This window comes from Salvelinus alpinus, chromosome 7 (assembly GCF_045679555.1).
Source record: "Salvelinus alpinus chromosome 7, SLU_Salpinus.1, whole genome shotgun sequence".
NCBI classification, from domain to species: domain Eukaryota; kingdom Metazoa; phylum Chordata; class Actinopteri; order Salmoniformes; family Salmonidae; genus Salvelinus; species Salvelinus alpinus.
Window position 1 is genome coordinate 11,928,899 of NC_092092.1, and position 19,313 is coordinate 11,948,211.

Below are 19,313 nucleotides of genomic sequence, written 5' to 3' on the forward strand. Positions count from 1 at the left end.
TGTGCTCTTTATCCGTTACAACATTAAAGGGAATTCTCTTGACATCCAAAACATCCAACTAGCATCCAACTGATTTGAATATCCATTCAGCAATGTCCCAAATAGCAATTAATACATTTTCGATGCATTTATTTTCTCCAAAAGTGTTGGATTCTGATGGGTGTTGAGTGAGTGGATGTTTGTATATTAAACTATGTAGTACTCACAGGCTTACCATCAGCACCAGCAGGACCAGCTTGACCTGGGTTCCCCATTGTTCCTGCTTCCCCCTGACAGAGAACACAGTATGTTATTGACTGGACCATTTTGATCTTTAAACAATACAATTGCACCACTTATGAAACCGCTGAACTACTCTGAAACTGTTTGTCTATTGCATGCTGCACCGATTTGGTTTTAAAACATGTTCTCTGTGAGGAGCATCAAACAGAAATGCTTTTTACCTTTCCTGGAAAAGACCTTTCAATGCTTTACAGACTTTATCAGTACGAAAGATAATTCTGAGTTAATGTCTCAGCAGGACATGTTGAGCTTTACTTGATTCAAGATGCCCTTTTTTACAATTCCAGGTAACATATCAGCCCCATAGGAGGCTGGTGGGAGCATATATAGGAGGACGGGCTCATTGTAATGGCTGGAAGGGAGTAAATTGAATAGTAAGAAACACATAACAATTATGGAAACAACATGTTTAACTCCATTCCATTGATTCCATTCCAGCCATTACAATGAGCCCATCCTGCTATAGCTCCTGTAGGTCCTCCCACCAGTTTCCTCTGATTCAGCCCAAAAGATCCATCTGCGAACCAGCCATGCTTGTAGCCTTTTGGATGTATTATTAAAACCTTTAAGAGCAATCTTTTCCTGTTGAAAAACTGGATTTGTACCCATGCGTAACTATGGCCTTATAAACACAAACATGTCTGCAACCTTGTGCATTTTTACAGAATAAAAGGTCCTGTTGCTGTGGTAAAATTGCTTAAAGGTGAAACGTTTTAGTTTAAGTTTTAACATCTTATAAATTCTTTGGCATATGCTCTGTGAACAATTAAATGTCACACAGCACTTTATTTTGTGGCCCATTTAAGGAAACTTTATTTTGCCTAGGAGCCAGTCTGTTTCTACTTTTAGTCAACTTGTCATTCTCTTGCCAAACAATCTGTAACTAGTCCCTTTTTCAATGGTTAATTATTTCCATCAATAAAAACGTTGGACTGTGGGGCAAGTCTTATTGATAACATCTTCCAACCACAACCCAATCACATGCATTGCTGTCACAGTGACGTACTGTAGGCACAAAGCCACATCCGTTTGAACCACATCTTTCTATTTGGCTGTACGTTCACGTCTTGGATGAATTGGTCATGCAAGTTGTGGGGAGACAAAACAATTTACGTCAGAAAACTGTTCAAAAGTGAAACGCTTTCAAAAGTGTATTTGATTTGCACAGCACCGTGTCCTGATGGAAGGAGTTGACACCTGATTTAGAAACTGGCAAGCGCTGTGATGTAACCCTTCTGACTGACCTTCATTCCTTGAAGACCAGGAGGTCCGGGAGGACAGGTACATGGTTCTGGAGTGGGGTCCACGTCTATGTCACCAGGGCCATTGGCACACTGGAATAAACAAGAAACACGCACACCATTCAGTAATGGCACGTGGCCAAATGACCAAATCGCCCTCTAGTGGCCTCATGGGTGGAAAGTTATTCATATTTTTCATGTTTCAATCTCAAACTTTTTTTTTCACTTATTTCTTCTGTTACGTATATAAAGTGTAATATTGGGATGCAAACTCAAAATTGAATACATTTCAACTCTATATCTGACATGGTACAGGTGTCTTTTAGCCATGTATGCCATGTGTGTACTTTTCTTTCAAAGTAGACTACCAAGAAACACTCTGCCTACTGCAGTAAAAGGTTTTAACATAGTGATCACTAAGCCATACTCTTGTCATATGGAAGACATACGAGCAATTAATCAATGATATGTCTGATTTCCTGCTAACAGACACTCAGACAACTGAAGCCAAGGGAGTGCATTCGGTTCAGGTCTCTTAGCAGCTGTATCATTTAGCATTTGGCAGCCTAGTAGCATTCACACAGCAGACATTTCCAGCAAAATGACTTTGCAAACATAGTTCTAGAGACAAAGGGCTATATTACATGTTTATAGCAAGAGACAAAAAACCTCGGCTGCATATTAGTACAAATATGTTTGCTTGCTTGACGCAAGGGAAACATATTACTTTGGACTTACCCTGAAATTAATCAAATGTAACTACAGGTATGTTCAACATAACATCATTACCATGTGATTACTTTTTTATTACCGGTAGCCTAGCGGTTAAGAGTGTTGGGCCAGTAACTGAAAGGTCACTGGTGCAAATTGTCAAGCCGGCAAGGTGGTAAAAATCGGACGTTTTGCCCTTGAGCAAGGCAGTTAACCCCCAACAACAACTGCTCCCCGGGCGCCTATGATGTGGACGTCGATTACAGAAGCCCCCCCGCACTTCGCTGATTCAGAGGGGTTAGCTAAATGCGAAAGACACATTCCGATTGAATGCATTCAGTTGTGCAATTGACTAGGTATCCCCTTTCTCTTCCCTATTACAATGTTGTAAGTATAGTTAGTGCTGTGTAGTTACCTGGGTATAAGGGGAAAATAAAAGAAAACTCCACCCAAAAACAATCTTTTAGTTTGTTTCATGAGTCCCTTGTTGATATTGTCACAAAATCTGTTGCATGTCAGCAACCACATTTTCAAGATACTGTATATAACTTTCAAAATACAGTTATACAGTCAGTATTTTGCATTATATGATGGTGTGTATTGCATCATATAATTGCTGGCATGCAAAACAAATTGGGATTATATCAACAATGGACTAATAAAACCAATATCAAAAGATAGAATGTTGGGTGGAATTTTCCTTTAATTGCACAACCCCTAGCAGATTAGTGATGGCAGGTAGCCTAGTGGTTAGAGCGTTGGGCCAGTAACCGAAAGGTTGCTAGATCGAATCCCCGAGCTCACAAGGTAAAAATCTGTTGTTCTGCCCCTGAACAAGGCAGTTTACCCACTGTTCCTAGACTTTCATTGTAAATAAGAATTTGTTCTTAACTGACTTGCCTAGTTGAATAAAGGGTAAATAAAAAATAAAAAAAGTGACACTGCAGAAGACCATAAAGTACAGTCTTACCTCTCGCGACGAAATTAAACGAGGGTTTACTTTGTAAGCGAGCAAAGCCATCAGCCAAAATACATACCTCGCCGTCCTGGAAATAAAAGGAGCGAGATTATGTCATGGAAGCGCCTGGAACCTGTAATCTCACACTAATAGACCAATTCGTTAAGACAATAACACTGGTTGAAGGTAAATGAGACAATGCAAGAGAGAGAGAGATGCTGGCATGCGGTTGTGTGTTTTCAGTGCCTCTCTCACCCTCTCTTTTTGTTTCTCCCAAACTGATATCCAGAAACCACATATGCAAAACAATGGTCTGGCATCGTGGGTTAGTAGTGAAAGCAATAGCCAAGCCAATGCAGCATTTGGCCACTGCTTCACAAACAGATTTGCTGTCAGACGGTAAAATAACAGTGAGAGCAATGTGCATGTGGCAAGCAGAGGTAAAGGCGCTCCACCACAGCACAGTAGAAAGCAGGATGAGGTTAAACAAGTGATACGTGAAATAATCTATAAAACACGGGTCATATATCGTGAATCATATTCCTAGGACCATTTGATTCAATGCACAACTGAAAGAGGAGAAAGAAGAAAGAAAAAGTAACGTTTTTTGACAAATTTCAACAGATTTAAAAATTAACATCGTATGGATTTTCCCCGATACTAAGTCATGGTGGTGGTATGGTGGTATACAGTATAGTGGTGCATTGTGATTATAAACAGGAATATATGTGATCCCTTAAAAAATGTTGTTTGGTTTTAATGTGGCACATTTATTACAAGGACAGATCCAAAAAGGTGGTTGTACTCACAACTCCAGGTATTTCACAGGCAGTCTCACGGTTGTTCTGCTCGGGGTCGCAGTAGATCCTGAGTTTCATAATCTCAAACTGTTAAAGATAAAGGAATTATCATAAGGTCGGGGAAAAAGCATTTCAACACTAACAAGTGGCTACTTTATCAGATAACAGTTTTAGAACGATTCATGAAAAGTCCCTCTCATCACCATACCAGGAAGTTATTTCTCTAGACTTAAGTGACACCTTCATTATATTTACGATAACTTGTAAGGATTTACTTGCAGGTCATTTTCAAGTTTTATGGGTTGAAAACAAATCCAGCAACATTCTGGGTTACACGTCTTAAATTAGCTTGGCCAAAAGTTGTTCATTTTAACACACATCATTATGATTGATTGCATGTTGAGGAAGTTTGGCACAGTACACCAAGTATCAACATGGCCAAATAAAGCAAAGACTAAATAAGACGTAGAGGGCAGAGAGGTTCTTCGTGGCAAGATTTTCTAATCCACTGAGGTCAGTATGTTTTAGAGGAAAATGCAGAATCTTGACTCTTCACATTCTACTTCTAAACAGTTAGACCAATAGCCGCTTAAATGCAATCCAATGTACAGATGTAGGATGTTAATTTGATCACAATGTTGAAGGAGAACTTTGCTAAACTTGTGGTGTATTTTAGGTTTTAAAAGGCTTCTAAAATGTGTAATTTCCCTCACAAAAGATTCATCAACCCCTACAAAAATGCCCATTAATTGTAATCCACATAATAATTCACATTTCCTGTTGCAGAAGGATTATTTTCTTTTTGTAGCAAACTGGCTCAAATTAAGATCCTACGTCTGTAAACGACAGTTGTCGTGCTCAAAGAAGCACAAATGCACGTTATTCGTTCTGAAAATGTTGTCTCCGGATACTTACTGGTACAGTTGTCTCTTTGCTGACATACTTTCCGATCTGGGTCTTCCCATTAATGAAGATACCAACAGGAGGTTCCAATAGCATGGTTTCAATTTCCAGGTCATCAACATACAGGGTAACATCCTGCTCAGTGACCAGTAGGCGAAGCTGGTGCCAGTTCTCATCAAATAATTTCTATTTGACAAGAAAAGAGGAGGAGGAATGATTATATATACAAAGGTCAACATGGTCTAGGAGAATTTAGCAACTTGCCTACTAGAGAGTGCAATGGATATTAAATTGTTGGGCAATCACAAAACATTGATAGGAAGAACAATGGAGAAACAAAGAATAAAGACAGCCTTAGAAGATCAGTTTCTTTTCTTTTTTGTTAAAATCACTAATCCATATGGTCAAAACATAAGAAATCAAAGGCTGCGTTTAGACAGGCACCTCAATACAGATATTTTTTAACTAATTGGTATTTTGACCAATAACATCAGATATTTTTACATCAGATATATTTTAGAGCTGATCTGATTGGTCAAAAGACCAACTAGTGAAAACAATAGAAGACATTTAACTCAGGCATGTCAAGAAGCCATTGTAAAGTAGGCCTCGGCTAGCACATGGCCAGTAGGAAAACGTTGGATGATTTCAAATAGTCTGATATGGTGACAGATCTCCAAGAAGTTTGATTATCTAACCATATTGAATCATTCTTTCAATTCACTACATTCCATTCTCCTCAAATGTCACAGTCTTCAACCCCCCCACATCCCAGTCCTTAGAAAGATAGTTATTTTCTCGAAAATGCTTTTTTGGAATATAATGTAGTTTGTTGTAATATCATTAGTGTGTGTAGTAAGAAACCCTATCACTGTTTTATGAGGACTCTCTGTGTTTCATGGACTGTAGAGACTGTACATCTGCCTCTGAGATTTTCATGATGATTGCCAGTTCTGGTGAGAAATGAATTAATGACTTAGCCAGACTATTTTTTTTCTCTTTTCCAAATTTGAGGTTTTCTAAATGCCACAAACAGGTCATGATTTAGATTTTCATTAAGGCTCGGTACAGATGTATCATCTTAATCATTCTTTTGTTGCTGAGAATTTCACTGTTTCACAGGAAATGCACATGAGCTTCGTGATTTACAAAAATTAATTGAAAACCTGCATTAACAGATGGTTATAGTAACAGTATTCCACTTTACATGTAGCCTCATTTTGAATAGCCTAACCACTGATCAAGCAGCATTATGGATTAAACGTTCAAATCCTGTTGCTGCAGGATTATTTTGCTGTGACAATACAATACAAGTCAAATCAAATCAAATTGAATGTCAAATGTGCTGAATATAACCGGTGTAGACTTTACAATGAAATGCTTACTTACGAGCCCTTTACCAACAAATGCAGAGATAAAGAGTAAGAAAAATAGCTAATAAAAATAGAAAATAGTAACACAACAAATACCAATAACGAGGCTGTACACAAGGAGTAACAGTACCTAGTCAATGTGCCGGGGTATGAGGTAGTTGAGGTAATATTCTCATGTACGGTACCAGTCAAAAGTTTGGACACACCTACTCATTCAAGGCTTTTTCTTTGCCTTGATGCAAAGCTGTCATCTTTGAAGAATCTCAAATATAAAATATATTTTAATTTGTTTAACACTTTTTCTGGTTACTACATGATTTCATATGTGTTATTTCATACTTTTGATGTATTCACTATTACAAGAAAATAGTAAAAATAAAGAAAAACCCTTGAATGAGTAGATGTATCCAAACGTTTGACTGGTACTGTAGGTAGGGGTAAAAATGACTAGGCAATCAGGGTAGTTAATAAAAAGAGTACCAATAAACAGAGGTCAAATGAAGATCTGACATCTGTAAAGTACTATCATGTCATGTGTCTGTTTTGGTGATTTGGAAGACTCATGGTGTTGAGGTACCTTGGAAGGTTCTTGTTGGAAGACCACTGTCTGAGTATCACCTGGTGCTACACTGGTTGTAGTGAACTTGACATTGCGTTCAAATCCGTTAAGTGTGACAGCCATTTGTGGTTTCCCGTTATTGGTCTGTACCCTCCATAAGTCCCACTCTTCCCTGAGCAGAGACCCCTTGTACCTCAGTGTGGACACAAAGACGTAGGACGGAGGCAGGCCGTCTGGAAACAAGTTCCTGTGGGCCAAAATGAAACAACCAGTCAATCACATCACCATGAAACAACCAGTCAATCACATCACCATGAAACAACCAGTCAATCACATCACCATGAAACAACCAGTCAATCACATCACTATGAAACCAGAGTGATAAAGTAGACATGGCAATAGTGACACTCGTAGGAAAGGTTATCATTTTTAGCTCACAATCTGTGGATACTACACGATTAGAAATGTAAAATAATGATGTAAAACATCACAGCACAATTGAAAAATATATGGCACATGGAAACTAAACGAGGGTGGTCTATGGTGATAGGTGGGATGGGCTGAGAGTGGCTGAGGGTTGGGATTAAAGAGATTATGTTTGGTAATGTATTATTCTTATGTGAATGCTTTATATAAAAGTACCATGTATGTAAAATGTGCATGTAAAATGTGTATGCAAAATATATATGAAAATGTATTTATAAAATGTATGTACACTACCATTCAAAGTTTGGGGTCACTGAGACATTTCCTTGTTTTTGAAAGAAAATACAATTTTCTGTCTATTAAAATAACATCAAATTGATCAGAAATACAGTGTAGACATTATTAATGTTGTAAATTACTATTGTAGCTGGAAACGGCTTATGGAATATCTACATAGGCGTACAGAGGCCCATTATCAGCAACCATCACTCCTGTGTTCCAATGGCACGTTGTGTTAGCTAATCCAAGTTTATCATTTTAAAAGGCTAATTGATCATTAGAAAACCCTTTTGCAATTATGTTAGCACAGCTGAAAACTGTTGTACTGATTGAAGAAGCAATAAGTAAGTAAGTAAGTAAAATGGCGCCGGAGAGGATGGCAGATGTTTTACGTGCCCCCAGCCGATTGTGTTTTTTTGTTCGTTTATTTGTGTTATTTGTAACTTATTTTTTTACATTTTTTGTACATAATATTGCCGTTACCGTCTCTTATGAGCGAAAATAACTTCTAGACATCAGGACTGCGATTACTCACGACGGACTAGCAGAATTCTCTTTTTCCTTTCACAACTATGACGAGCCCGATGCGAAGGATACACTGCTTCCTCGAGAACAGGCCCCGATCCCGTGACCTGCGTGAAGAGGAGGCGGAAAAAGAGGGGGTGAAGGTCAGGCTGCCTTCTGAGAATTCATAGGAGATCGAATAAACCCCCACTTCCCTCCATTCTGGTAGCAAAGTGCAATCTTTGGACAATAAACTCGACGAGTTACGAGGAAGATTAAACTACCAACAGGACATTAAAAACTGTAACATCTTATGCTTCACGAAGTCGTGGCTGAACGACTACAACATCAACATACAGCTGGCTGGTTATTCGATGTACCGGCAGGATAGAACAGCGGCGTCTGGTAAGACAAGTCTATGTATTTTTGTAAACAACAGCTGGTGCACGATATCTAAGGAAGTCTCGAGCTATTGCTCGCCTGAGGTAGAGTAGCTCATGATAAGCTGTAGACCACACTACCTACCGAGATAGTTTTCATTTGTATTCTTTGTAGCTGTTTACATACCACCACAGTCAGAGGCTGGCACTAAGACAGCATTAAATGAGCTATATTCCACCATAAGCAAACAAGGAAACGCTCACCCAGAGGTGGCGCGCCTAGTTGCCGGGGACTTTAATGCAGGGAACCTTAAATCCGTTTTACCAAATTTCTATCAGCATGTTAAATGTGCAACCAGAGGGAAAAGAACTCTGGTCCACCTGTACTCCACACACAGAGACGCATACAAAGCTCTCCCTTGCCCTCCATTTGGCAAATCTGACCATACTTTTATCCTCCTGATTCCTGATAACAAGCAAAAATTAAAGCAAATTAAAGAAGTTGTCAGAGGAAGCTGATGCTAAGCTACAGTACTGTTTTGCTAGCACAGACTGGAATATGTTCCGGGATTCCTCCTCTGATCAGTCATTGGCTCAGTCATCAGTCAGTCATTGATCAGTCATCAGTCACTGATCAGTCAATAAGTGCATTGATGACGTCGTCCCCACAGTGACTGTACTTACATACCCCAACCAGAAGCCATGGATTAGAGGCAGCATCCACACTGAGCTAAAGGCTAGAGCTGCCGCATTCAAGGAGCGGGATTCTAACCCGGAAGCTTATAAGAAATCTCGCTATGCCCTCCGACGAACCATCAAACAGGCAAAGCGTCAATACAGGGCTAAGATCGAATCATACTACACCGGCTCTGATGCTCGTCGGATGTGGCAGGGCTTACAAACCATTACAGACTACAAAGGGAAGCACAGCCAAGAGCTACCCAGTGACACAAGCATACCGGACGAGCTAAACTACTTCTATGCTCGCTTCAAGGCAAATAACACTTGAGTTCAGCAGCTATTCCGGAAGACTGTGTTATCACGCTCTCTGCAGCCGATGTGAGTAAGACCTTTAAGCAGGTCAACATTCACAAGGCCGTAGGGCCAGACAGATTACCAGGACATGCACTGCAAGCATGCGCTTACCAACTGGCAAGTGTCTTCACTGACATTTTCAACCTCTCCGTGTCCGAGTCTGTAATACCAACATGTTTTAAGCAGACCACCATAGTCCCTGTGCCCAAGAATACTAAGGTAACCTGCCTAAACGACTACGACTATGTTTATAGCCATGAAGTCCTTTGAAAGGCTGGTTACGGCTCACATCAACATCATTATCCCAGAAACCATGACACAAAAGTGGTTGGCCTAATCACCAACAACGACAAGACAGCCTATAGGGAGGAGGTTAGAGACCTGGTCGTCTGGTGTCAGCGTGATCAAGTCAAAGGAGATGATTGCGACTACAGGAAAAAGAGGACCGAGCATGCCCCCATTCTCATCGACGACCTGTAGTGGTGCAGGTTGAGAGATTCAAGTTCCTTGGTGTCCACATCACCAATAATCTAACATGGTCCAAGCACACCAAGACTGTCGTGAAGAGGGCACGACAAAACCTATTCCCCCTCAGGAGACTGAAAATATTTGGCATGGGTCCTCGGATCCTCAAAAGGTTCTACAGCTGCATCATCGAGAGCATCCTGACTGGTTGCATCACTGCCTGGTATGGCAACTTTTTGGCCTCTGACCGCAAGGCACTACAGTGCGAATGGCCCAGTACATCACTGGGGTCAAGCTTTCTGCCATCCAGGACCTCTATACCAGGCGGTGTCAGAGGAAGGCCCTAGAAATTGTCAAAGACTCCAGCCACCCTAGTCATAGACTGTTCTCTCTGCTATCGCACGGCAAGTGGTACTGTAGTGCCAAGTCCAGGTCCAAGAGGCTTCTAAACAGCTTCTACCCCCAAGCCATAAGACTCCTGAACATCTAATCAAATGGCTACCCAGACTATTTGCATTGTCGCACCCCACACCCTCTTTACACCTTATCAACAATACTAGAACAGAGAAAGCTGGCTCTAACCAGAATAGAAAGAGGAGTGGGAGGCCCCAGTGCACAACTGAGCAAGAGGACAAGTACATTAGAGTGTCTAGTTTGAGAAACAGACGCCTCACAAGTCCTCAACTGGTGTTTTGCAGGTACTATTTAATGAAGCTGCCAGTTGAGGACTTGTGAGGTGTCTGTTTCTCAAACTAGACACTCTAATGTACTTGTCCTCTTGCTCAGTTGTGAACCGGGGCCTCCCACTCCTCTTTCTATTCTGGTTAGAGCCAGTTTGCGCTGTTCTGTGAAGGGAGTAGTACACAGCATTGTACGGGAATTTCAGTTTCTTGGCAATTTCTCACATGGAATTACCTTCATTTCTCAGAACAAGAATTGACTGACGAGTTTCAGAAGAAAGTTCTTTGTTTCTGGCCATTTTGAGCCTGTAATCGAACCCACAAATGCTGATGCTCCAGATACTCAACTAGTCCAAAGAAGGCCACTTTTATTGCTTCTTTAATCAGTACAACAGTTTTCAGCTGTGCTAACATAATTGCAAAAGGGTTTTCTAATGATCAATTAGCCTTTTAAAATGATGAACTTGGATTAGCTAACACAACGTGCCATTGGAACACAAGAGTAATGGTTGCTGATAATGGGCCTCTGTACGCCTATATAGATATTCCATAAAAAATCTGCTGTTTCCAGCTACAATAGTCAATTACAACATTAACAATGTCAACACTGTATTTCTGATCAATTTGATGTTATTTTAATGGACAAAACATTTTGCTTTTCTTTCAAAAACAAGGACATTTCTATGTGACCCCAAACTTTTGAACGGTAGTGTATATGTAGCAGAAAGGCTGTAAAAAAATACATTAAGATATTTGTCCTCTGAAGAGGGATGGTTAATAAAAAAATAAAAAAAAAATATTGACACGGCCACTGGCATGGCACATACTGAGGTACGGGGGGGCATGAGATTTGGGGTCCCCCAACCCCCCCCCAAAATCATCATACCATGAAAGAAATGTTCCGAATTACAGGAAATTAGCTTTATAACTACAACATTTTCTCTCAGCAATGTGTAGAATGTCAGGAAATTAGCTCAGAGACTCTTGAAAGTCAGGACAATCGTTGTCCGACAGGGAAACTGTATTTTTATAGTTAAAAAATATGATTTTGTTGTGTTATTTTTATTTGAGCTTAAAATGTACATTTATGAGAATCTTAGAAGGGACGAGATTTGTTTTAGGAATTCTCTAAACACTTTCGAAATGCCTTTGTCCGGAGCAAAGGACCCCAATTTCAAACTCTCCAAAAAAGTGTTTAAAATCCTAAAAACTGGCAATGATGGTTATTAACTAGAAAATGATCTTATTGAGTTTCATCTCTGACTTTAAAACCCCCTCCCATGTGTCACAAGGTGATGTCATTTTGGATATTGAGTAGCTCCCTGTGTGTATAAGTTAGAGACATACAGTACAATTTATTGTATTGGCTGCAGCTCAATCCCCTCTTTCCGGATATGTAAAGTTTTCACTTAAACCATACAATGGGGCTTTTGAAAGTGGCCTTTTTATACACGAGGGGATCCAGACAAGACAATCGCAACAAATCTGTCTGTAAAACCCAAACAGTGTGAGTTACAAACTAATGAGCTTCAGGGAAGTTGTCTGAAGGTAATCCAGTACCAGGCTGCAAAAAATGTATAGGTAAAATGTGCCAAAAATAACGTGACCAAACATGGGTCTAAGTTTTCTCATTCAAATCTTGTTCGTTATTATTTATTTTTTGACTGTCTTTTTTGCCATTTATTAATGTGTAGTTCATTGTGTTTCTATGGGCTGTAGCAATAAACGTCAAATTCAATATTATATCAAATATGTTTTTGATATAGGCCTTTAAACACTTGTTAGATAATAATTGTAAAAATAAAATGCCTTTTATGGTGTCTGATGGTTGGCATGAAAACATATAGAAATTGGAGGTTGTTCCTTTACATGCTGTTATACTGTAGCTGATACTTTGGTCTATCAAAATATGTTTTTTTTTTTGTTTTTTTTATTAAGACAAATATTTGTGGAAAGAAAGTTGAGATTCTCCTGTCTTTCAAGAATCCCTGAGCTATAAAATAGCAAAAAAAAGATATACCTCATAGCCAAAATGTGTAAAATAGCATGAGATTAGCTATAAATCTGCACATTTTTCTCTCTGCCCACATGAAAAACAGGGGGCCCAGTGAAACTGCGCTACGCCACTGGACATGGCATGGTGTTTTAAGCTTACGTCGTGCTTTCACTCAGGTCAACGCGAGATGTCACCTGGAAGGCTTTGGAGCCATAGAAAGAGCCTTGAGTTTTTTTGACCTTTTTGGCCAAATTAAGATACTGTAGAATATCGAAGCCCTTCACATCACCGTTATCGACTGAGATACTGCTTGGACAAACAGTCTCTGAAATAAAGAGAATGAGAGAATTTAGAACACAGCAGAGTACGTATTTTTGTGTGACTGGTTGAACATCACAAACACACTTTCATATAAGTACCACCATCCTCTTTTCTGGTCTGGCTGCATGTTAATTTGACCTGGAAACCGAAGTGTCAAATAATCTGTTGTAAAAGACATTGGAATGGATCACTGGACATTTTGCAAATATCCAGGCTGTCTAAAGAACATCCCTCCAATTGGGAAAACCAGACCGAATTTGACTATTACACCCACACCTTAATCACGCATCTTAATTATTACAGTAGGCTGTTCATTTACATGGGATCAGGCATCCTTATTGTTTTTAAGTGGATACAACGACTCAAATAGGTCCAATTTTCCAAACTGTTGTTTTATGCTTGGTTCTGGGAGTTGTTTTTGCTCTTGTTATGGATGAAACCCTTTTGTTTTAAATAGCTTCGCTAACCTTTACTTCACTCTGAAGCATGAACCAGTATCTGGGCAAAGGAGATGAGGAATATGACGAGATCGCCTCTCTGCACAAAACGCTACCATTCAAGCTACCATTCACCAGCTCTGCAAGCGTCAAAATGTCAGAATTACTAACCAAATATGCCTGCGCAGCCAGCAACAATTGTAATTTACTGCCGTTACGCCATGTATGTTCCTTCGAAAAAGATCTAAATAAAAATCTACAAGCATCCCAAAAAGATCATTATGTATTGTTTCTTACCAGAAGGTGCCTCTTCCGGTCAAAAACAATAGATAGCTGTTTTGTTGTTGTTGCTTGTTGATTTTTATTTAGGCCTTGGGCAGAGAGCAGATCACATCATATCATCATCTCCTTTGCCCAGATATTGGGTCACCTGAAGCATTACCATCAAATTGACATTACTCTCTTGGCACAGTTTGGCTAGTCATCCACAGTCATCAGCTTTAGAAAACATTTACATTCCCAGTCATTAGATCTTGAGAAAACATTATATTTCAAGACATTTCTTGGTTTTGAAGAGCTTCAATGTTTGGCAATGTGCAAACATGTTAAATGAACCGAAGAGTCCTTAAAGGCCCTCTCCTTCATTTTAGCGAACAACAACAAAAATGATAGCCCCACTTGGTTTGTTATTAAGCTGAGGGATAGGGCTTATGACGGTCCCCATTTTGTCATCACAAAAATGCCTACCTTCACACAATTTCTGCCTTATGGTCTCACGGATCTTGGAAATAGCTTTATAGTCATCAACGTAAAACACGTAGTTGGAGGAAGGCTTGTTTCCAATAGCATTCAACTCTGCCTCTTCTGTCTCAGATCCCACACCAATGGCAAAGATGATTATTCCTCTTCTCCTGGCTGCCTCTGCTGCAGCTTTCACCTCATCTTGTGACTTCCCGTCTGTTAGGACCACAGCGATTCTAGCAACGCCCTTTGGGCCTCGCTCAGACAGGTTAAACAGTTTGTCGCTAGCAAACTGTATGGCTGTCCCAGTCCTTGTGTTTCCTCCCATGTAGTCAATGGATTCCATGGCTCTAATGAGATCCTTGATATGAAGGTGCTTCCCTAGTGGAATATTTATGATTGGATCATCACTGTATTGGACCACTCCGATCTGGGTGAACTTCTGTCCGATGTTAAAGCTTGTGGTGATGTTGACTAGCCATCGCTTGACTATTTCAAAGTTCACATCAGCTACACTCCACGAGCCGTCTAGGATAAAGACCAGATCGCTTGCAACAGTCTTACAACCTGTAAGAGACATGAGACACATGAGTGGTGTTACACAGCCTTGAGAAAAAACATTAATGCAGAGTATTCACTTCTTCTAAAGGAAGGGCCTTTACCAATACGGTTCATAGAGAGCTTTCCTGAACATCCATTCTGTTTTTATAGTAAACCTGAGAGATAATGGACACCATGCAATGGAAATGTGTCACACATAACGATGAAGACAGAAGCACTCTTACTGAATCTCATGTCCTCATCTTGTGCTGTACAAGACAAGTGAAGGAGCATGAAGCACACACACCGCAAGACACAATGCATGGATCTTGTTTTGCAACCCATGATGCTGAAGTACCAAACTCCAATTGTGCCCCTATAGGGAAAGGGAAACAACACATGCATTGCTGAGATTGTCGTTACAATTGCTCATATCAGTTAACCAATCAAATAACTGCAGACCGTTTTTCTTACTTGTCACTGCTGTTACTTGAATTGCATGCAATGCATATCTTAATATTGAAAGTAGACATATCTGTGACAAAAGATGGAGGGTCAGTATATTGCATTTGTTGTAAACAACATAAAGCAAATTAAGTATGTGTTAGTGGCAATGAAACATGGAAGAGCATTCTGAGGTCTCTCTCTCTCACACTCGCTCTCTCTCACACACTCGCTCTCTCTCACACACTCTCTCTCTCTCACACACTCGCTCTCTCTCACACACTCTCTCTCTCTCACACACTCGCTCTCTCTCCGTGTGTGTGAGTACTCAGAATTGTTTTGATCATACTTCTTTGTTTCCCTCTGGCTTCTTTAGGAAACTGTATATTTTATTGCAGTTTCCAGCCGGTGAAAGTTAGAAACTGCAGACATTATAAAAAGAAGCAGCTTTAAATGAGGAACAGATATGTTCCATAGAAAGCATTTGTGGAAGGAAGGAAGGACCTTTAGTCAGCTCAGTCAATCCATCCGATCAACCTTAAGCAGTGGGTTTTCCTAAGACAATGACCAGACTTGGATAGATCAATTCTGCAATGACCGAGATCTAACCCTGATCCACCATATGTAACTGTGCAGTCGGTTTGTTGTCACAGCCATAACATGACTGTATTTTTCCACTCCCTGACCTGGGATTTGCGGCACAGCTCGTTGAGGCTCCAAACTGCCATGGCAGAGCCGGCCATTTTGTTCCGGTCTTTCCCCCCAAATCCGTCCAGAGCACTGGGGGAGGTCGATGGAGCAGCAGCGTGACATGAGCAATTTGGTATGGTCAGTGCTATCCGGTATCCTTGGGACATTCCTACCATAAACCTTAACCTTAACCCCTACCCTTACCCTAACCCTAACCCTAACCCTTACCGTTTTAAATTTCAACTTCAATGAGGTGACGTCAGAGTTGGGACTTCCCAATGATCCCAGATAGTAAAGACCCATTCGGTATTACCCCAAACTGGATATTTCTACATTTCTGCTAAAGCCACATGGAATTCATTTATGGCGTCAGACAGTGAAATTCCAGCTCTGGACAGTGACCAAACACATGTAGTCATGACGAATGGATGGCAACCATTGTCCAAGACACAAAGAGACCTGGTTGTGATTGGACAACACAGTTAAAGCAACACATTCCGGAATGGGCTACATTAAAGCTTGATGGAGTAGGCACCACCTGAGAATGCATGCCACAAAATTCTCGAAAATAACCCATGCACTTGTTTTGCAGGTCATTGCAGTGCCCTTAACCATATGTTTATTTTTATTTTGTATGACCCAGTCATTGACCTCTGACGTTATTGGAGCAGTGCAGACACTTTATAGCTCTCCATCTTGGTCAAGATGACGGGTCGCTGGTATGCAGTTTATTACTGCATACCCCCACCCCCCACCCCGACTAGAAAAACACGAAACAATATCCATCATAAAGATCAAAACAATTCTGACATAAAACCCGTAACATGACTTCCAAATTCTATTCCAGACACCTTATTTATTATTATCGAGACGGAATTATTAATCTAGTTTGCAGCAATAGTTTGTAAAATATTTATGTCATGCCTGGTGGGTTGCATCCAACTGGACATGGGAGTCAGGAAGCTCATGTTGAACAGCTGATTCCTCCCACTTTTCCAGAAAAGGTACTACCAACAGAGTTAACCTGTTCGTGGTTCGAGCCGGAAACACAAACTTATATAGATGATCACTTACGGATGTTCTGGTTCCTTCATCTGCTTCTTACCCTAACCTTTTTGGTTGCTATGTTCTTCTGATTCATGGAGTTGTTGTTAGGGATACATTTGAGATGTTGTTTTCACAAATCCAAAGCTACTTGGGGAAGTTAATGTGCACCTACTAGAATAGCGATTTAAACATTAGCACCTGCTGTCTTAAATGACTGTGTTTAATATGTCAACCATTGCATTTTGGACTGAACTGCTTTAAATAATGCAATTAAAAGTTATTCCATCCCAAAATCAACAGCTGCTGTTCAGCATGTACTACAACCAATGATTTAAACAGTATGTACACTAGCTGACTGACTAGCTGTTTGGAAGCCACTCCGCCACCATTGTAAAAAATATTTTGGAAGCTATATAAATACATTTATTTTTACACCTTCATTTGTTTTTGCCACCTTTATTATAAAATGTATTACGTTAGCTAAACAGAAAAAAATATATATTTAGAAATATTCCTTAAAGTATAGCTTGTTGCTTTCCCCACTACAAAAACAAAAATACTGCAGTAAAAAATGTCTATATTTCCACACTGAGGTTGGAATAATAATTTGAAATTCAGTCAATTATGATAATGCCCTTTTAGTGTAAGAGCTGTTTGAATATACCGCCTGAAATGTCGGCCTGTTTTGATGGGAATTCCAACGCTCTCTGCCAATAGATAGTTTTTCAGTTATCCCTCCCCTCTCAGACCACTCCCAGACAGTCCTAGCTAAATTCTTGCTTGAGAAATTGCTCTTTGCTAAGAAGCATTTTTTTTGTTCATGACCATATTAATAGAAAACAATCACAGTAAGTTATTAATTGTTACCCTGAAATGATTTGATATTGAGATACAAATGGCTGCATTGGACCTTTAAATACATGTAATTTTGTCCTTAAAACATTGAATTGAAATACTGTAGAATTCCATTCATTCCTGTGGCAGACTGGTCGTTTCAAAGCCTCTCTTTGGCCAATACATAGCATCAGCAATCCAGGGTTTATATACATCATTGACTACAACTTTGCCAAGGTAAGGGGAACGTTAATTACTGCCAAGTTCCTCAGGCACCAAGGGAAAAGCCAAAACATTATATTAGCTCTCCCTTGAAATCAAATCAAATAATCAAAACCATGAACCCATATCATCACAGTAGACTAAACCACTTGGAGCCTGGGAGGGGTATATTATCATCCAATATGTTCCTATTTTAGAATGAGCTACAGGCTAGGGGTTTACTTTTGGGATTGCCTAACTTTTGTTTTATATAAATCTGTCACACTCACAGAAACTCATGAAAGCAATTTATGCAAACCCCCTGATCTTGGTATTTCTATGGATTTTGTTCCCTCAACTTTTTGTTCTGTTTATGAGAGGAGACTGAGTCGAGCGCCAACCAGAGTTCAGTTAAATAATTCCATTCATTCTTTGCATATGACAGAGGCACAAACAAGGGACTGATAACTGCTCCTAATGTCTTCAGTATGCTACCTGCTGTCTGCCGCTGCAGCCGCTCAGATCATAGCAATCTAAACACTAGTAGATTATCACATCTATTGAGACATTGATAAAGCACAAAGCTTCAGTGAAAGCTACAACACACTAAAACACACTCAAAAACCAGAATGATCTGAAATTGTACTGAAAGTTCATACTCAGTCTAAATCCCAAAAGGATCCAACAGGTACAACTTGCTTTACAATGCATTAAACAAATGAATAATAAACACATTTCAAACAAGAAACAATCTGTTTCCTAATTTAAACATGAATCATTCTTTAGCATACCGTAGATAAAAGTATTGGCATCAAAGGCCCTTGCAGACCCAAAATCAACAAGTGTACAAAATGTAGTTTTCCAAAAATGGCAAAAGCAAACCCCCCAACCCCCCCCCCCCCCCACAAAAAAAGTTACCAGAGGTTAGTGTTGTCCGAGTGTCAGTGTCCCCTGTCACCTTCTCATATGTGTCCTGTGGCCATAACCGTGGCACGGTCTAGGTAGAAGAAGAAGCTGTGTTTGGGGAAGAAGTTTCAGCACTGCACCAAATGTTCCTCCTGTGACTGAAAGCCTGCCCTTTCCATTCACTTTCCAGTTCTCTCTCTCTCTCTCTCTCTCTCTCTCTCTCTCTCTCTCTCTCTCTTTCTCTCTCTCTCTCTCTCTCTCTCTCTCTCTCTCTCTCTCTCTCTCTCTCTCTCTCTCTCTCTCTCTCTCTCTCTCTCTCTCTCTCTCTTCCCCTCTCTCCCCCTGCCTCCCCTTCTCACTTTCTTCCCCTCTCTCTTGCTCTCCCCCTCTTCCCTTTCACTTTCTTCACCTCACTCCCTCCCCCTTCTCTCTACCCCTCTCTCTCCTCCTCTTTCTCTCTCTGCCTCTCTCCCTCTCTCTCTTTTCTCTGGGTCTTCTCCGACTATTACTGACCAACAGCCACTCTTAATTATCCAGGCTAAAAGAGAGAGACAGATAAG

At 40.2% G+C, this 19,313-nt stretch overlaps 1 protein-coding gene across 4 annotated transcripts in view; it reads right to left on the bottom strand.

Annotated features, from left to right (window-relative positions):
* The window catches only part of col21a1 (collagen, type XXI, alpha 1), a 47,501-nt gene extending 28,422 nt beyond the window's left edge, over positions 1-19,079 (bottom strand). Inside the window, exons 1-9 of one of the 4 annotated variants that reach the window (XM_071409148.1) lie at positions 18,806-19,021; positions 14,877-15,007; positions 14,098-14,658; positions 12,752-12,917; positions 6,846-7,074; positions 4,908-5,081; positions 4,002-4,079; positions 1,527-1,616; positions 207-269 (exon numbers count right to left, since the gene is read on the bottom strand). In XM_071409148.1, coding sequence (XP_071265249.1) covers positions 207-269; positions 1,527-1,616; positions 4,002-4,079; positions 4,908-5,081; positions 6,846-7,074; positions 12,752-12,917; positions 14,098-14,658; positions 14,877-15,007; positions 18,806-18,813 — 1,500 coding nt within the window. In that variant the 5' untranslated portion in view covers positions 18,814-19,021. Of the gene's footprint in view, positions 1-206; positions 270-1,526; positions 1,617-4,001; positions 4,080-4,907; positions 5,082-6,845; positions 7,075-12,751; positions 12,918-14,097; positions 14,659-14,876; positions 15,008-18,638; positions 18,731-18,765 lie in introns of those variants that run through there. The other 3 variants (XM_071409149.1, XM_071409150.1, XM_071409151.1) reach the window with 3 other exon arrangements.
* Positions 19,080-19,313: the final 234 nt, after the last annotated feature.